Source organism: Colletotrichum abscissum (assembly GCF_030869225.1).
Source record: "Colletotrichum abscissum strain IMI 504890 chromosome Unknown Scaffold_2.1, whole genome shotgun sequence".
NCBI classification, from domain to species: Eukaryota; Fungi; Ascomycota; class Sordariomycetes; order Glomerellales; family Glomerellaceae; genus Colletotrichum; species Colletotrichum abscissum.
In genome coordinates, this window is record NW_026850098.1 from 2,045,027 (window position 1) to 2,057,709 (window position 12,683).

At 52.8% G+C, this 12,683-nt stretch overlaps 4 protein-coding genes across 4 annotated transcripts; 1 reads left to right on the forward strand and 3 right to left on the reverse strand.

The window, feature by feature from the left end:
• Nucleotides 1–209: 209 nt before the first annotated feature.
• Nucleotides 210–2,021, reverse strand: CABS01_01325 (nuclear membrane fusion protein Kar5; the record flags this gene model as incomplete). The annotated part of the gene is made up of 6 exons (XM_060534705.1): nucleotides 210–397; nucleotides 457–727; nucleotides 782–838; nucleotides 888–1,109; nucleotides 1,160–1,377; nucleotides 1,427–2,021. 6 exons carry the CDS (start codon nucleotides 2,019–2,021, stop codon nucleotides 210–212), a joined length of 1,551 nt encoding a protein of 516 aa, XP_060401783.1.
• A 3,864-nt stretch (nucleotides 2,022–5,885) lies between these two features.
• Nucleotides 5,886–6,176, reverse strand: CABS01_01326 (uncharacterized protein; the record flags this gene model as incomplete). Its single annotated transcript, XM_060534706.1, has 1 exon — nucleotides 5,886–6,176. The coding sequence occupies one exon, from the start codon at nucleotides 6,174–6,176 to the stop codon at nucleotides 5,886–5,888; it is 291 nt and encodes a 96-aa protein (XP_060401784.1).
• Nucleotides 6,177–8,221: 2,045 nt separating this feature from the next.
• On the forward strand, nucleotides 8,222–9,856 carry CABS01_01327 (helix-loop-helix DNA-binding domain-containing protein; the record flags this gene model as incomplete). The annotated part of the gene is made up of 3 exons (XM_060534707.1): nucleotides 8,222–8,724; nucleotides 8,794–9,601; nucleotides 9,665–9,856. 3 exons carry the CDS (start codon nucleotides 8,222–8,224, stop codon nucleotides 9,854–9,856), a joined length of 1,503 nt encoding a protein of 500 aa, XP_060401785.1.
• Nucleotides 9,857–11,027: 1,171 nt separating this feature from the next.
• Nucleotides 11,028–12,682, reverse strand: CABS01_01328 (metallopeptidase family M24; the record flags this gene model as incomplete). The annotated part of the gene is made up of 2 exons (XM_060534708.1): nucleotides 11,028–12,328; nucleotides 12,475–12,682. 2 exons carry the CDS (start codon nucleotides 12,680–12,682, stop codon nucleotides 11,028–11,030), a joined length of 1,509 nt encoding a protein of 502 aa, XP_060401786.1.
• Between the last annotated feature and the right edge of the window lies 1 nt (nucleotide 12,683).

The following is a 12,683-nucleotide window of genomic DNA, read 5'->3' on the forward strand; positions in this document are numbered from 1 at the left end:
AGAGGCAACCGTTTCCCAGTACTAATTTCCACCGATTGCAATGACCATAGTCCAGTAACCCATCCGCAAAAAAACAACGAAAAGCAAGAAGGAAGGTAAAAGATATAATCACAAACGCCGGAAACAATTCGCCCTGCCCAGATGTCATAAACTTTGTATGTGTTTCGATTTGGAGATTCATGTCGAATGTCGCTCTCAACCAGCAGCTCTCAAGTCGTCGTCGATCCTCGGATATTGCTTTGAATTAGCGGCAGATCTCTGGAAAGATAATTTGGGGACGCCGTGGAAATGAAGGTCTTGTTCATGGCGCCAATAATTGGAGATATATACTGATCAGCCTCGAGGATACCCGGCGAGAGATATTTGGCATAAGACACGACGAAGCCAGCAAGTTCGCCTATAAAGCATATTACAATCAGTATCCTTTTCTTGCAAAGTAATGTGTCAACACCATACCGAGCGCAATTAGTCCGAGGTTTCTCACTGCTGATGGTGGAAGACCGTAAGATCCCATGAGTAAAGACGCGGCTGGGCACGCCACATATGGCACCCAACTTGTCCAACCCGGTCGATGGAAAGAACCGCGAACTTCTGATGTCGATGAAGCCATATTGTCAAGTGTATCCAGCAGGTCTTCTGAAATCTGGTTCACGTGTGAAAGCTTATCAGAGTGTGATTCGTATTTCGAGGAAATGTCATCGGTAATGTCTAGGAGTTTCTCCAATCCCTGAAAAATAGTCAGCGGCATGTTTGATTCTTGCAGAAGACTTTCTTCACCAACTTTCTCAAGACTATCTTGTCGGTGAGCTAGTTCAATCGCTCGAATGTGGGATAGTTCCTATTCGATGTCAGTCTAGAAAGCAAGTGGTCGGTCTCAACTTGCTTACCAACTGGCCATGAAGGGATGTAGACGATGCTGTAGCTGTTGCGAGAGCAGCCATGACAGCCGCGACCTCATTTCCAGTTCGTTCGTTGAAGTCTGTCAGTGCCAGCTCATGCGATGCTGCAACTTCGGCGTTGCTGCTAAGGACCGTTTTGAGGAGCACCGTCAGCAGCTGTTGCAGGTTCTGGGCATCCTCGAGGCCGCCTCGCATCGCAGAATTTGATGCCTTTCAGTCAGTTGAGTTGCAGTGCTCGGGAATGAGTGTGGCGAACCTACCTGTACCATCTGCATCACGTCCTGAGAAACATATCTGTCCAGGTCTTGTAAGCTGTTTCGCAACTGATCGATGTCTGGGTTCATTTGGCGGAGCTGCTCTGTAGTCTCAGCTGCTCTCAAATTGATCCCATGTAGGTGGGCTTCAAGCTCTTGTTCAACTCCCTCGGACAGTTTTGAGAGGACTTCGGTGAGACGTTGGTATAGACGAATGCTCTGTGCTGCAGCAATATTAGAAATATTCCCTATGTACGGAGGATAGATAATTACCTTTGTCATTATCTGCGCGAGCAGCTTCGCAGAATCTGAGAGCCTTATGACGGTAGCTCACCCAAGTATTCCACGCAGAGTCGGACTTGGCTAACCCCGAGAGACACGAATCTATCTGCCGAGGTGAGACGTGAAGCTGAGCAACTTTGGAGGTCGGTAGGTTAGCTAGAGCATGTTCTCTGAACGGCGCACATCCAGAAGGGATGACAAAACTGCCTCTCTCCAGATCACAGATAGCAAGACTGGCGGCATATGAGTCCACAAAGTCACGGATTTGTCTGCCGCTGTCGGTGAGAACGGTGGCGTCGTCTTTGCCTTCCAACAGCTGGCAGTTGTTGACCAGGAGTCGAGCAGCGATTCGATGGCAGAGAGGTTCTGACTCGAGTTCTTGGAGCTCCTGCATGGCGACGGCGTAGACATTCGGCAAGCGTGATGCGTCGTGAACTACAACCGACGGGTTGACCATATGCTCTTCCAAAGACCGGGGGGTGTCTGCTCTCTTTTCGACACCTCCCCAAGAGAAGGCTTCGACACCGTCGATCCATGCCCGAATCGACAGCAATCCCAAAAGGATTTTCGGCACACTGCACCACATTTTGTCACCTCCACCGCCTTAGCGTTGTTTGTCCCAGGTTGAAGTGAGCAGAGGGAAGTAGAGAGACTAGAGACGGGAATCGACAGATTGATGTCGCAGCCAGTGGGATATGGCGAGGCGACGCTGGGTCAGATGCAAGGATATGTGAGGGGAGGAGATGAGTGGGTGTGGAAGGACGTTGCGAGTCTCGGCCGTAAGTTGTTGGAGAAAGACAATGGAACGAAATGAGGCAACTTCTAGAGTTGGGAAGTGACTTGGCATGGAATTGAAGGTAGAAAGAGGAAGGAATGGATCATGGGATCTGGGGTTTTGTCATCGGGAAGGTGCCTTCCTCAACCCGAGGCTTTTTGCTTTGAAAGCGGAAAGAGCCAGCCACCACTTCGCCCCTTCCCATTGACCGTGTCCCCCATGACGAGGCAAGGTCATGGTGCCTTCCATTTCACCACTGTCCCGACTTTTTCTGCAGTGAGGTAAGTTCCCTAACTTTCTTCCTTCAGTCTGATACATACGTAAATATTCTCAGAAGACTGTTCTCGGTATAAAAAGGCGCCACGAACTTGAGTCATGGTGAGAATGGGTGGGACAGGACGGCACCAAGCGCGTTCAAGGGACGAAGTGTTTGAGCTACATCAGATCCATTGGTGACCTCGGAGAGAACCTAAATTCATGAATCGGAACTTGTCTGAATACAACAATGCACACTCTTAAGAACACAGGTTGGAATTTTCATCTAATAAGATGGCTTGGTGAATGAGTATCTACAAGTAAGTGGTCACCTGGGCTCGTTGATCTTATATGAATATGATCAAGCAGTCGGCAGCATCGAATGACTTTAGAGCAGAGATCCCGAGGAAACAATACAAATCTAGGCTAGTCAGCGAATGAAATAGGCCAGAAAGTGGCATACAACGAAAGATATGACTAGTAGTCAAACCCGGCATCTAATTTTTTAGATTTTCGAGAAAAAAGGCAAGGTCAGCGTGCTCTCTAAGGAGTTTTCTTCAGAAATAGTCTAAATGTGGCCTTGGTCGTACTACACGAAAGGCCTTTCATTCGACATCATCACCAATGCGGTCTATATAAGAAAATCACCATCCGTCATCCGGGACGCGTATTCTTCAGTGCCTCGTTCCTGGCTGCCGTCAGGAACAGTATGAAGAGCTAGTTTAGCTCTGGAAAACAGCAAATTTAGCTCATGAGTATGACAAGAGCATATTGCGAACCACTCTGAAATCTTTCGCCTCATTGACATCGCATTGCCTGGTGTTATTACTTGGTGTTCAGTCAGGGACAGACCGTTTGAACATTGTGTCCCAATTGCCCCAAAAAACTGGGCGCCGAGACAAAGAATTATCACGGCTTGTGGCCTTGAGAGTTATACCCCCAAAAACTTCGGAGGCTGTAAGCTGGGGTTATTCTCAACCGACAACGAGGTCCGACATCTCGGGGACTGCTCCAAACAACTGTGACCGAAAGAGACTCAGTCCGGGTGCCTACGTTTAAGACCCGAGTCCAAAGAAGCATCTTTACATGGATAACCGGCTTTCCTCTACCGACCCTGCAGGAAATAGTGCGCCGACCTCCCTCCACTCGGATGGATTTTCTCACTCCAAAGACTATACGCTGCATAAGGAAGCCAGTCGTGCGCTGCCATGCATGTCTACGAATGTGAGTCTGACAAATGGTGCAAGCAAACGGCCATCCACATCAGCCCATTCGCGCAGAAGCTCGCAGTAGCGGGGTTCTTTGAGAAAACTTGAAGGGGGGAAGGGGGGTCGTCGACCGGCAAGCCACAAGCGTACCAAACATTGCGGCAACATGGACCTCCTCGGGGAAGTGTTCAAGGTTGTATCCCGAAGCGCGTTCTCGCATGAAACCTGCGAGATTTGCAGAGGGACATACATACTTCCCTCCTTTCTTGGGCTGGAAAGAAACAAAACAGAACACCGAGGTGACTTTTGACGTTTGACACCCTGAGCAGATCACATATCAAAGAGTGACAGTGCGTGTAGGGCCAGGACGGGGGGGCTTATGGTACTCCAGAGGAGTCAACAGGGATCTAGGGTCTTTAAGCATCATCAGGAGCCCAGTCCGCCCCCACCTTTTGACAACAACCTTTACTGCTCACTGCCTTGGTCCGCACATTCATCCTTAACAGAAAGATTCTCCGCTTTGAGAGTAGAGAGACAGAGAGAGAGAGCGCGCGCGTAACATGGGAAAGCGTCTGAGGTAAATCTCGATGTACTTACAGCCAAGAGAAGACAAAGATGTCCGTACCCTTACCCACCGCCTTTTCGTGAAACCATACCCGTAGACAATATTCTTCTGCACTTAGCCGGGTAAAGACCCCAACAACCGACCGTTTGATAGGTTACACATCGAAGGGCCCACCGATCCCGTAGTTCTTCGCCGAAGTGACGTCGGTTGTGGCCCACTGGGAACGACGGACATCGGTGGCATGCTCCCAAAGAAGCTGACGAGAAAGTCCAAGTCCCGACTCCCGGTCTCCTCCCCCCTTCCCCCCTCTCCCCTTCCAAGCTGTCAAGTCACCCTGCAGAATTCTGATATGTGATGTACCGAAGGGCTTCTGCTTTTCCCTTGCTGCCTGCGTCTCGATTCGTCATTTCCAGTACCGCGGAACGCGGTAAGGCGTCCGACGGGGTCTGGACCACATGGTATTGGTTGCACACCGGAAAACGCCAAATATTCTCCTTCGCCGAGAGAGGCATATATTGACCTCCTTTTGATCTTGTCCCTCTCTTTGTAGATTGAACTTGCTGCCTTGTGTCTTAGAAACAATCTCATTGCTGTTCAGGGAAACCTACTGAATATCTCCTGTTGCTCTGAACAGTTTAATTGCATCGCTTTCTGCCGAAGACCAGCCTTGCCGATGTTCAGTAGAACCTACCGAACTGATTCTTTCCCTCTGAGCACTTCTGTTGTATTGCTTTATTTCCCGGTCAGAGAGTCTACGCTGAGTCCCTCCTCCGCGAACCCGATGCCTTGAAGCTCGACCTCGAAGTGCCTTTTCTGCCTCAGCTTCATGCTGTTATTAGACAGCCCGCGACCCCAGAGTCCGAAGCAGAGCACACGGAAAGGCAACAGAGCAACCCATCCTGCTGTTATCAGACAGCTCGCGATTCTACAGTTCGAAGCAGGGCACCCAAGAAGACAACGGAGCAATCTGTCCACACAATCGACTTGAGAGTCACGTTCTGTCTTGCAAGCACTAAGCTGTCTTGGATATACATCTTCTAGTTTGTAGAAAACCTCAATGAAGCCAGGAATCCGGCATAAAAGCAAAAGAGACATGCTGACGCAAGCATAGCAAGAACCAGTACCCACGAAAACGAGGGTACCAACATCAAGTCGCGGGTTCCTCAGTCGAGACTAAGGAAGATGTGCACGGAGAAAAAAAAGATGTGGACTTGCGGCCATTCAGGCTTCTATGATTTCAAATTTTGCGATGAATTCGGCACGAAATGTCGTGGATCAAAGCCACCTTATGACACACTGCATATCAAGGAAAAGTGTAGCGATTGCAAGAAGAGAGAAGCTGACCCAAACCCTCGCAAGGTCTGATAAGATCTCTTCGAACGGTTGTTGATTCAACACACATCAGAGCCAACCTTGAAGAAGCTGAACAATTGGACGGGGAGAGAAAAATGTGGCGAAACTGGGATAAAGTTTTTGGCTATTGGTATCTGTAAGTAGCACTTGTCGGCAACATTGACAGCATCATGCCAAAGTAGCTTGGCACCATGCGAAGCCTCGCTTGATCCGCCACCAAGGTAGTCCTCCATCTTTCGCCCGTGTGAAGTTCGCCTATCCTGCGAGACCGCTCACGCCTTTGTGGCAAGACCATTACCAGCCATCTGGCTTGACACAGTACCAGTAACCCTCAAAGATGTTGTTCATTGAGCATCCACGGAGGCCGCCAATGGCCTGGTTCAGGCCGATAACATCGGCTTTTGTGATGTTGTTTTTGGAGGCGATGGAGTCGCACGTTTCACCTCCTGTAGCTTTGTAAAATTTGACGCATTTTGGCCACATTGGCTCGAGATGAGGGTTTGGAGTGGCGATGGGGCTGGCTGGGATAGCAATGACCGAGGTCGAAACCAGGAGGATGGTAGCGATACTCGTGATGAACTTCATGGCGACGGTAAACCGAGGGCAAATTGATGACGCAGGAGGTAAGGCGAAGAAGAGGATGAGTTGTGTGATTCTGTTGGGAAGTATTGGGAATTCGAGGAGCGAGTATTTATACAATCTGAGGAATCGATGCTCTCATTCACTACCGTGATACCAGCGACTCTGCCGCTCCTGATGCTCTTTGACAGAAGTTTGTATTGTCCAGCGATGGCCGACAATTAGATGCAGATACGAGCATGAGAGCTTCTGCACTTGCAGCAAACTTGATTGGGGCAGCATCAAATCGAACAAACTTATATGATAGAAAGCCTGTCGACCGACGATGGGACGCAAGTCGGGGCCATAGGGAACGCAAGGGAGGAAAAACAATTAAAAAGATGCATTCAGAGACGTTCTAGACGTCTTTGCGCATTGTTGGCTCAACGGCGCCAACGACGTTTGGGGCATTTTGTCTCGACCGTTCCACGTGGGTGCCGCCGCCACAAACGGTTCTACCACCAAGTTTCCATTGGAAATGCGGCATAACCGTTGCGCATGTCTGTTCGAGGCAAGGTGAAGTATCTTGGCAGGGGGCGGAATTGGGCGATGACGGCGAAGGGGAGGAGCGGAGAGTACTCCGTAGTGTTCCTGACGTTTGAGAACTTCCACGCCGGTCCCGCTCCGAGGAGCACGGCAAGTATGGGTTTGGAGAAGGCGAATCACGCTCCTGCTTCAATTCAAAGGGGGGACGAAAGGTGGTGGACAGTTTTGACTGGACCGACACCAATTCGGGAAAGATGTCTAGGGAATTTTTTGGGGGGGCACCGGGGGAGACCAAGCCAGAAGAAGCCGGACCCTAACGGAGCGGGAAGTCTATTCTGGGCCGACGCTCGGGCCAGCTTGCAAGGCTGACAACGAGGGCGCGGTGTGGTGGGGCCGGATCGACGCACATCCAATGAATGACCCTTGTGCTGGAGCTCGGCGCCCATCGCACGACTCCCCTCCAGCAGCCTCGTTCATCATACGATTGTCAAGATGAAGTGGTCGATTTTTGATACGCTCAGCCAGTGTGCCCCGGCCACTGGCAAATTCGATGTCAGGCCATTCCTCCCGATCCTGCATCGTTCTTTCCCGCCCAATTGCCAAACCTTTGCACACTTTTCTGCCGGAGTAGTTTTTTTGCCTACTCGGCCGCCCTGGCCCGAGTCAATTCGAGTCAATCCCCCCCTCCCTCACGGAATCCGGCGCGGGTCACTTTTCCTGTCTTTGAATATCAGCCGACTTTCGTCTTCGTCCTTCCGCTACAGAGCTCCAGCTGTCTCCTGCGAGTCGCAATTCTCGGCCTGCTCTCCTACGAACTGCCGCCGTTTCCAACAGCACCACCATCACTATCAAATCACCTGAACCGCTCAACTTTTTTCTTCCGCCTCCGTAAACCTCCTGCAGCCTCCCACAGATCCCTTGTTGGATACGTAAGGTGTGACCAGTCATTTTCGTCCTTGCCTCCACATATTCCTCTCCCCAACCCTCAACTCTTTTCTCGTCCTTCCCCGTGTTTGATGGATCTTGTTATTGTCCGTCCCCGTGCTTCTCGTTTGCCTCCTACGCCCTCACAAGCCTACTCGCAAAGGCCAAACAATTCTTTGAACGATTCGAACCTGTGCTGATCTTAATAAGCGAAATCCCCGCCTTGCCTGCTCTCTGTTGCGCGAGCGGCACACTCTTGACGGTACACGAACGCGAACGACCGTCTCTGCTCATCCACTGCGTCCTGCCCTGCCTCCCTTGCCAACGCCGACCCCGACGACTGTTGCTCGCTGCTTGTCCCCATCGCCTTCGCTGCCATTGGACGACTACATTGCCTTGATTGGCTACACGAGGTCGTACGACTGGCCATCTTGAGTCGCCAAACTCTTTCACCGACCAAGAAGCGTACGAGGTCCGGGCCTCAAGTGCTTAAGGATTATTCGGCAAGCGATCGAGCCGCTGTACATCCACTCTACATTGCATATATCGATTTCTAGATCGACGACCGCCGACGTTTCGGGGGCCGAAATGCTGGCGTTGTGATGGACCCCAACTTTCTCAAAAACCTCGACTACTTTGCTGTCCCCAACAACCAGACGACAAACTCGGCCGAGCAGACTGCCGAGTCATCCGCCACAGGTGCTGCCAGAAATGCGCCGGATAACTCCTTGTGGGAGTCCTTAGGCGGCGACCCTGCAAACTCTGAGTCGACGTCCAATGGCCCCTCTGGTTCGTTGCCTTCCTTTGCTCAGGCATCGCCTGCCAGCACGAATTTTGGGCTCGGCTCCATGCCAACTCAAATGCAGTTCAACCATGGTGGTCAACAAAGAAATTCAGGCTTACCGAGCCGCGCTGCACCGAACCAAGATCCCCGGCGGAGAGATGGCCATGCACGGAAACGGACCAAGGTCGACTCGGAGGCTGCTGCATTGGAATCGGTCGACTACTGGATCCAATTCGACGATGATGAGGAACAGAAGCTTGGTGGAAGCTTTGAGATCGACTTTTCAAGGCGTAGCAACCCTACCCCGAATTACCGGCCTAGGTAAGATAGTTTGAGCCAAGGACAATTTACTGATCATCAAAGAAAAGCTAACGAAGTGACATTTGCTAGGCCCGCTGCGAATCGCCTGAACCCCATGTCGACTACACCTGGCCTGGGTGCCGGTTTATACACCAACCCTGTGTTCAAACCAGAGGACTTCATGGATGACGCTGCGCTCGACAATGCCCTTTCTGATGATGAGGACTTTTTGGAATCAATGAACCTCGGCGACCAGCTCGGGAAGATTGATTCTCAGCCGCCTCAGGAAGTACCACCTAGGGAGGGCCTTTACTCGACGCCCTTGAGCTGGGAAAAGCCCGCGCCTGGGCTAAGGATGAACCCCCTTTTTGGAATGGGGGGAATGGGTCCCATGGGTGCGCCTATGCTTGACCCCGAACAGCGACGCTTGCTAGCAATAGCGCTCAACACGGGGCGATCTTCAACCAGTCTGGGATCCGGTATGGGGTTTGGTGTCGGAGCAGATCTTGGTCCAGAATTTGCGAGCTTGGAGAACTTCGATGCCACTATGGCGTCAGGCAGTATGAACGACCCGGCCAACGACCTCGAGCAATCGGCTCCTCACAAGGGCAAGCAAAAGGAAAAGGCCCCCATCAAGGAGGAGCCCGGCACCCAGAGGCCGCAAGTATCGCGGAGCACCACCAATGCCACTGGCGTATCCGAAAAGTCGAAAGACAAAGTTAAGGCTGGTGATCGAACGGCACACAACGACATTGAGAGGAAGTACCGTACCAATCTCAAAGACAGAATCTCGGAGCTGCGCGACGCGGTGCCGTCTCTGAGGTCAATACCCGAGGAAGGAGGTGGTGAGGATGCTGAGGTTGACAGCCAATCGCAGCGCGGTCCCAAAGTTAGCAAGGTAAGCTGGAGTGTTTTCCCCTATTTGACAAGCGCGAAATCATTTACTTACACTCATCGGCAGGGCACCGTCCTCACGAAGGCGACTGAATATATACACTATCTAGAACGAAGGAACAAGGCCATTATGCGTGAGCACCAGGAACTCGCGAGGCGCCTGCAGGCCTTTGAGCAGCTCTTGAGCGCACAGGCTCGGCAGCCCTTCCCCATGCCGAACTACAGCAGGACGCTGTTCGACCCAAGAGGTTTCTGTTAGAAGAATCTTTCCCCCTCTCATCACATGACGCATTACGATTGCGAACTGTACATATTACGTTTGTCATGGGCTGCGATTTGCCCCCCAAAATATACGATTGTGGTCAATCTACGAGGAATGAGTAGGCATATTAAGAATAATCACAGGTTGTCAGACCTGCAATGAAATGTTTTACTGCGTTCGGAATCAATGGAGCTCTTTGGGGAATAAGAATATGGGGTTATTGACCACTAAAGTGATTGATATGGCGTCGTGCCTGGTGATGTGTGGGGTCTGAGGCTTTTCGAGTTCAGATGAACTTCGGCGTGAATGAGACTAGGCCCGAAGGCAGTGGTCCCCTTGAAGCAAGAAGTATCAGTCAAAGGAAAAACACAAACTTCTCGCTGATTTCAGGATGGCCCTACCAGCTACCGTTGCTGCGGTCCTGAATCAGGATGCGGAACCTCCTGAATCCTTCCCGTCTTTACGTGTTATAGTTCCTAACCACTCTTGAAGCTGATGACATTACCTCCCGGCATCGGAATCGCCAGCAGCGGCTTTTCCAAGAATTGAGGGCTAAAACATACTTCAACGCTCCAAATCACTTTAGTCAAACACTAGTTATTCTAGGCGAATGGTGAATACTCAACCGCCACTAACTAAGACGACAACTTGGCATACATTTTACACTGGCCACCTACACCGCGATGAGAATGGCTTAATATCCTTCTGCATCAGCCGACCAACATGGCCTTGGACCAAATCCTACCTGAGGACTCAGTTTCGAGAAGGCGAACAGGGCCATTGCTGATGCACAGGAACTAGCCCCACCGGGTCTATGCTGGGAACGACGAACTTTTCCCTTTGGCCTTCGAAGCTCCGATAGAAAACAAGGGTCCTGATCCCATCTAGTGGAGAAAATGCTCATACGACGCCAGCCTAGTGTGAGACTACGCTGCAACCACATAAGTGTCCCTTCTCTTGCGACTTCTCAGGTGGACGAAACGGGGTGATGCTCAACCAGCAAAAGCGGAATGGCTTCTCTTTGTGTAACGGCACCCTTCTATGGTGCCACTTTGGTATCGTTACTTTGTTGTTACAGCGATGGATACACGGGGGTTTACAGGGTTTCACAAATGTTGGTACACCACACCACACAACCCGTCTGCACAACCCACCCTCTTCCTCTGCTCTAGTCTCTCAGAGCCTCAATATCAGCAACCTCCTTCACGGCCTCCGTCGTCAGTATATACGGCGACGTCTCGTCCACGCAGATGCTATCCTCGATCCGCACGCCCATACCCCTGAAATGCTCCGGCCACCGGTCCGTGTCCGGGACGTAGATGCCCGGCTCGATCGTCACGCAGTGGCCCTTCCTCAGGGGCGTCCGCCGCCCGTAGCCGGGGACGTCGTGCACGTCCAGCCCGACGTAGTGCCCCACGTGATGGGGGAAGAGCACGTCGACGTCGCGCGGCGTGACGCCCTCGAAGCCGAGGCTCTTCAGCTGCTCGAGCAGGCCCGCCGAGGTGCGCTCGTGGATTTCGTCTAGAGAAAGGTTGGCGTCCTCGCGGCAGAGCGCGACGCTGGACCGCTGAACCGCGAGGACAGCCTCGTAGAGGTCTCGTTGCGCGGGGGAGAATTTGCCCGCGGCGGGCCAGGTGCGGGAGATGTCGGTGATGTAGGTGCCGTACTCGCCGCCCGCGTCGACGAGGAGCATTTCGTCTTGGGGGATCGTGTTGTTGTTGACGACGTAGTGGATGCAGAGGCCGTTGCGTCCGCCCGCGACGACGGGGACGTAGGCCGGGCCGTCGCAGCCGTCGGCGGCGAAGCGGTAGTCCAAAAAGGCGTGGAGGTCTTTTTCTCTGGTCCAGGACCGGCGCATGGCGTCCGTGATGACGCGGCCGGAGATTTGGCCCGCGCGGCGCATGTTGGCGATCTCGGCGGGGGATTTGATGGCGCGGAGCTGGTTGATGACGGGGTAGAGCGGGATCCGGACGGAGGGGAACCAGGACTTGTCCGAGTTCATGAGGCTGGCCACGAGCTTGCTGCTGCCGTTGCTGGCCGAGTTCTGTTCGTTGCCGGGCCTCGGGATGTCGGTGTAGACCCGACTCGCGCCCTTGAGGATCTCGGGGAGGCAGCGGTCGATGCGGGCAATGTCGTCCGCCTTGTCAGCGTTGAAGATGTCGAGGGCGGCCTGGACGCCGTTGCGGGCGCCCATCCATTGTTCCGCGACGGGCTCTTTTGGCCTGGCGAAGAGGTGGAACTCGTAGTCGCCGTAGTCCTTGCCGGTCTTGCGGATGACGGCGACCGAGTCGCCCTCGTTCCAGCCGGTGAGGTAGAGGAAGTTGGAGTCTTGGCGGTAGGGGAAGAAGACGGCGCCGGAGCGGTATTTGAGGTCTGCGGCGGCGAGGACGGCGACGGCGTTGTCCGGGAGGCGCTCGGCGAGGCGGGCGCGGCGGTCGTGGTATTCTTGGGCTGTTATGCCTGGTGTGACTGGAGGCGGGTGTTAGTTTAAGGTATAGGTTGAGGATGTAAGATATCTTTGTTTTCATGGGCCATTCCTATGAGATTCACTTGAGGTAGGCAGGCAATCATGAGATGAAAAGATGTATGAGTGAGAATGGTGAGAGCTGACTTACTCTCTCCAGCCTTGAGAATGTGAGGGTGAGTCTCATGTACGGGCTGGCCGAACTGCAGATTGGCGGCAGAGACGTCGGAGTAGGGCCGGAGCTGACGGCCGGCGACGGCACCGGAGGCGGAGGGTGGTAGAGGCCGCCGCCATGGCGATGCCGGGCGTAACCGCGGGACGGCACGGAGGGCGCGGCTCACCGGCCGTGAGACGTTCATG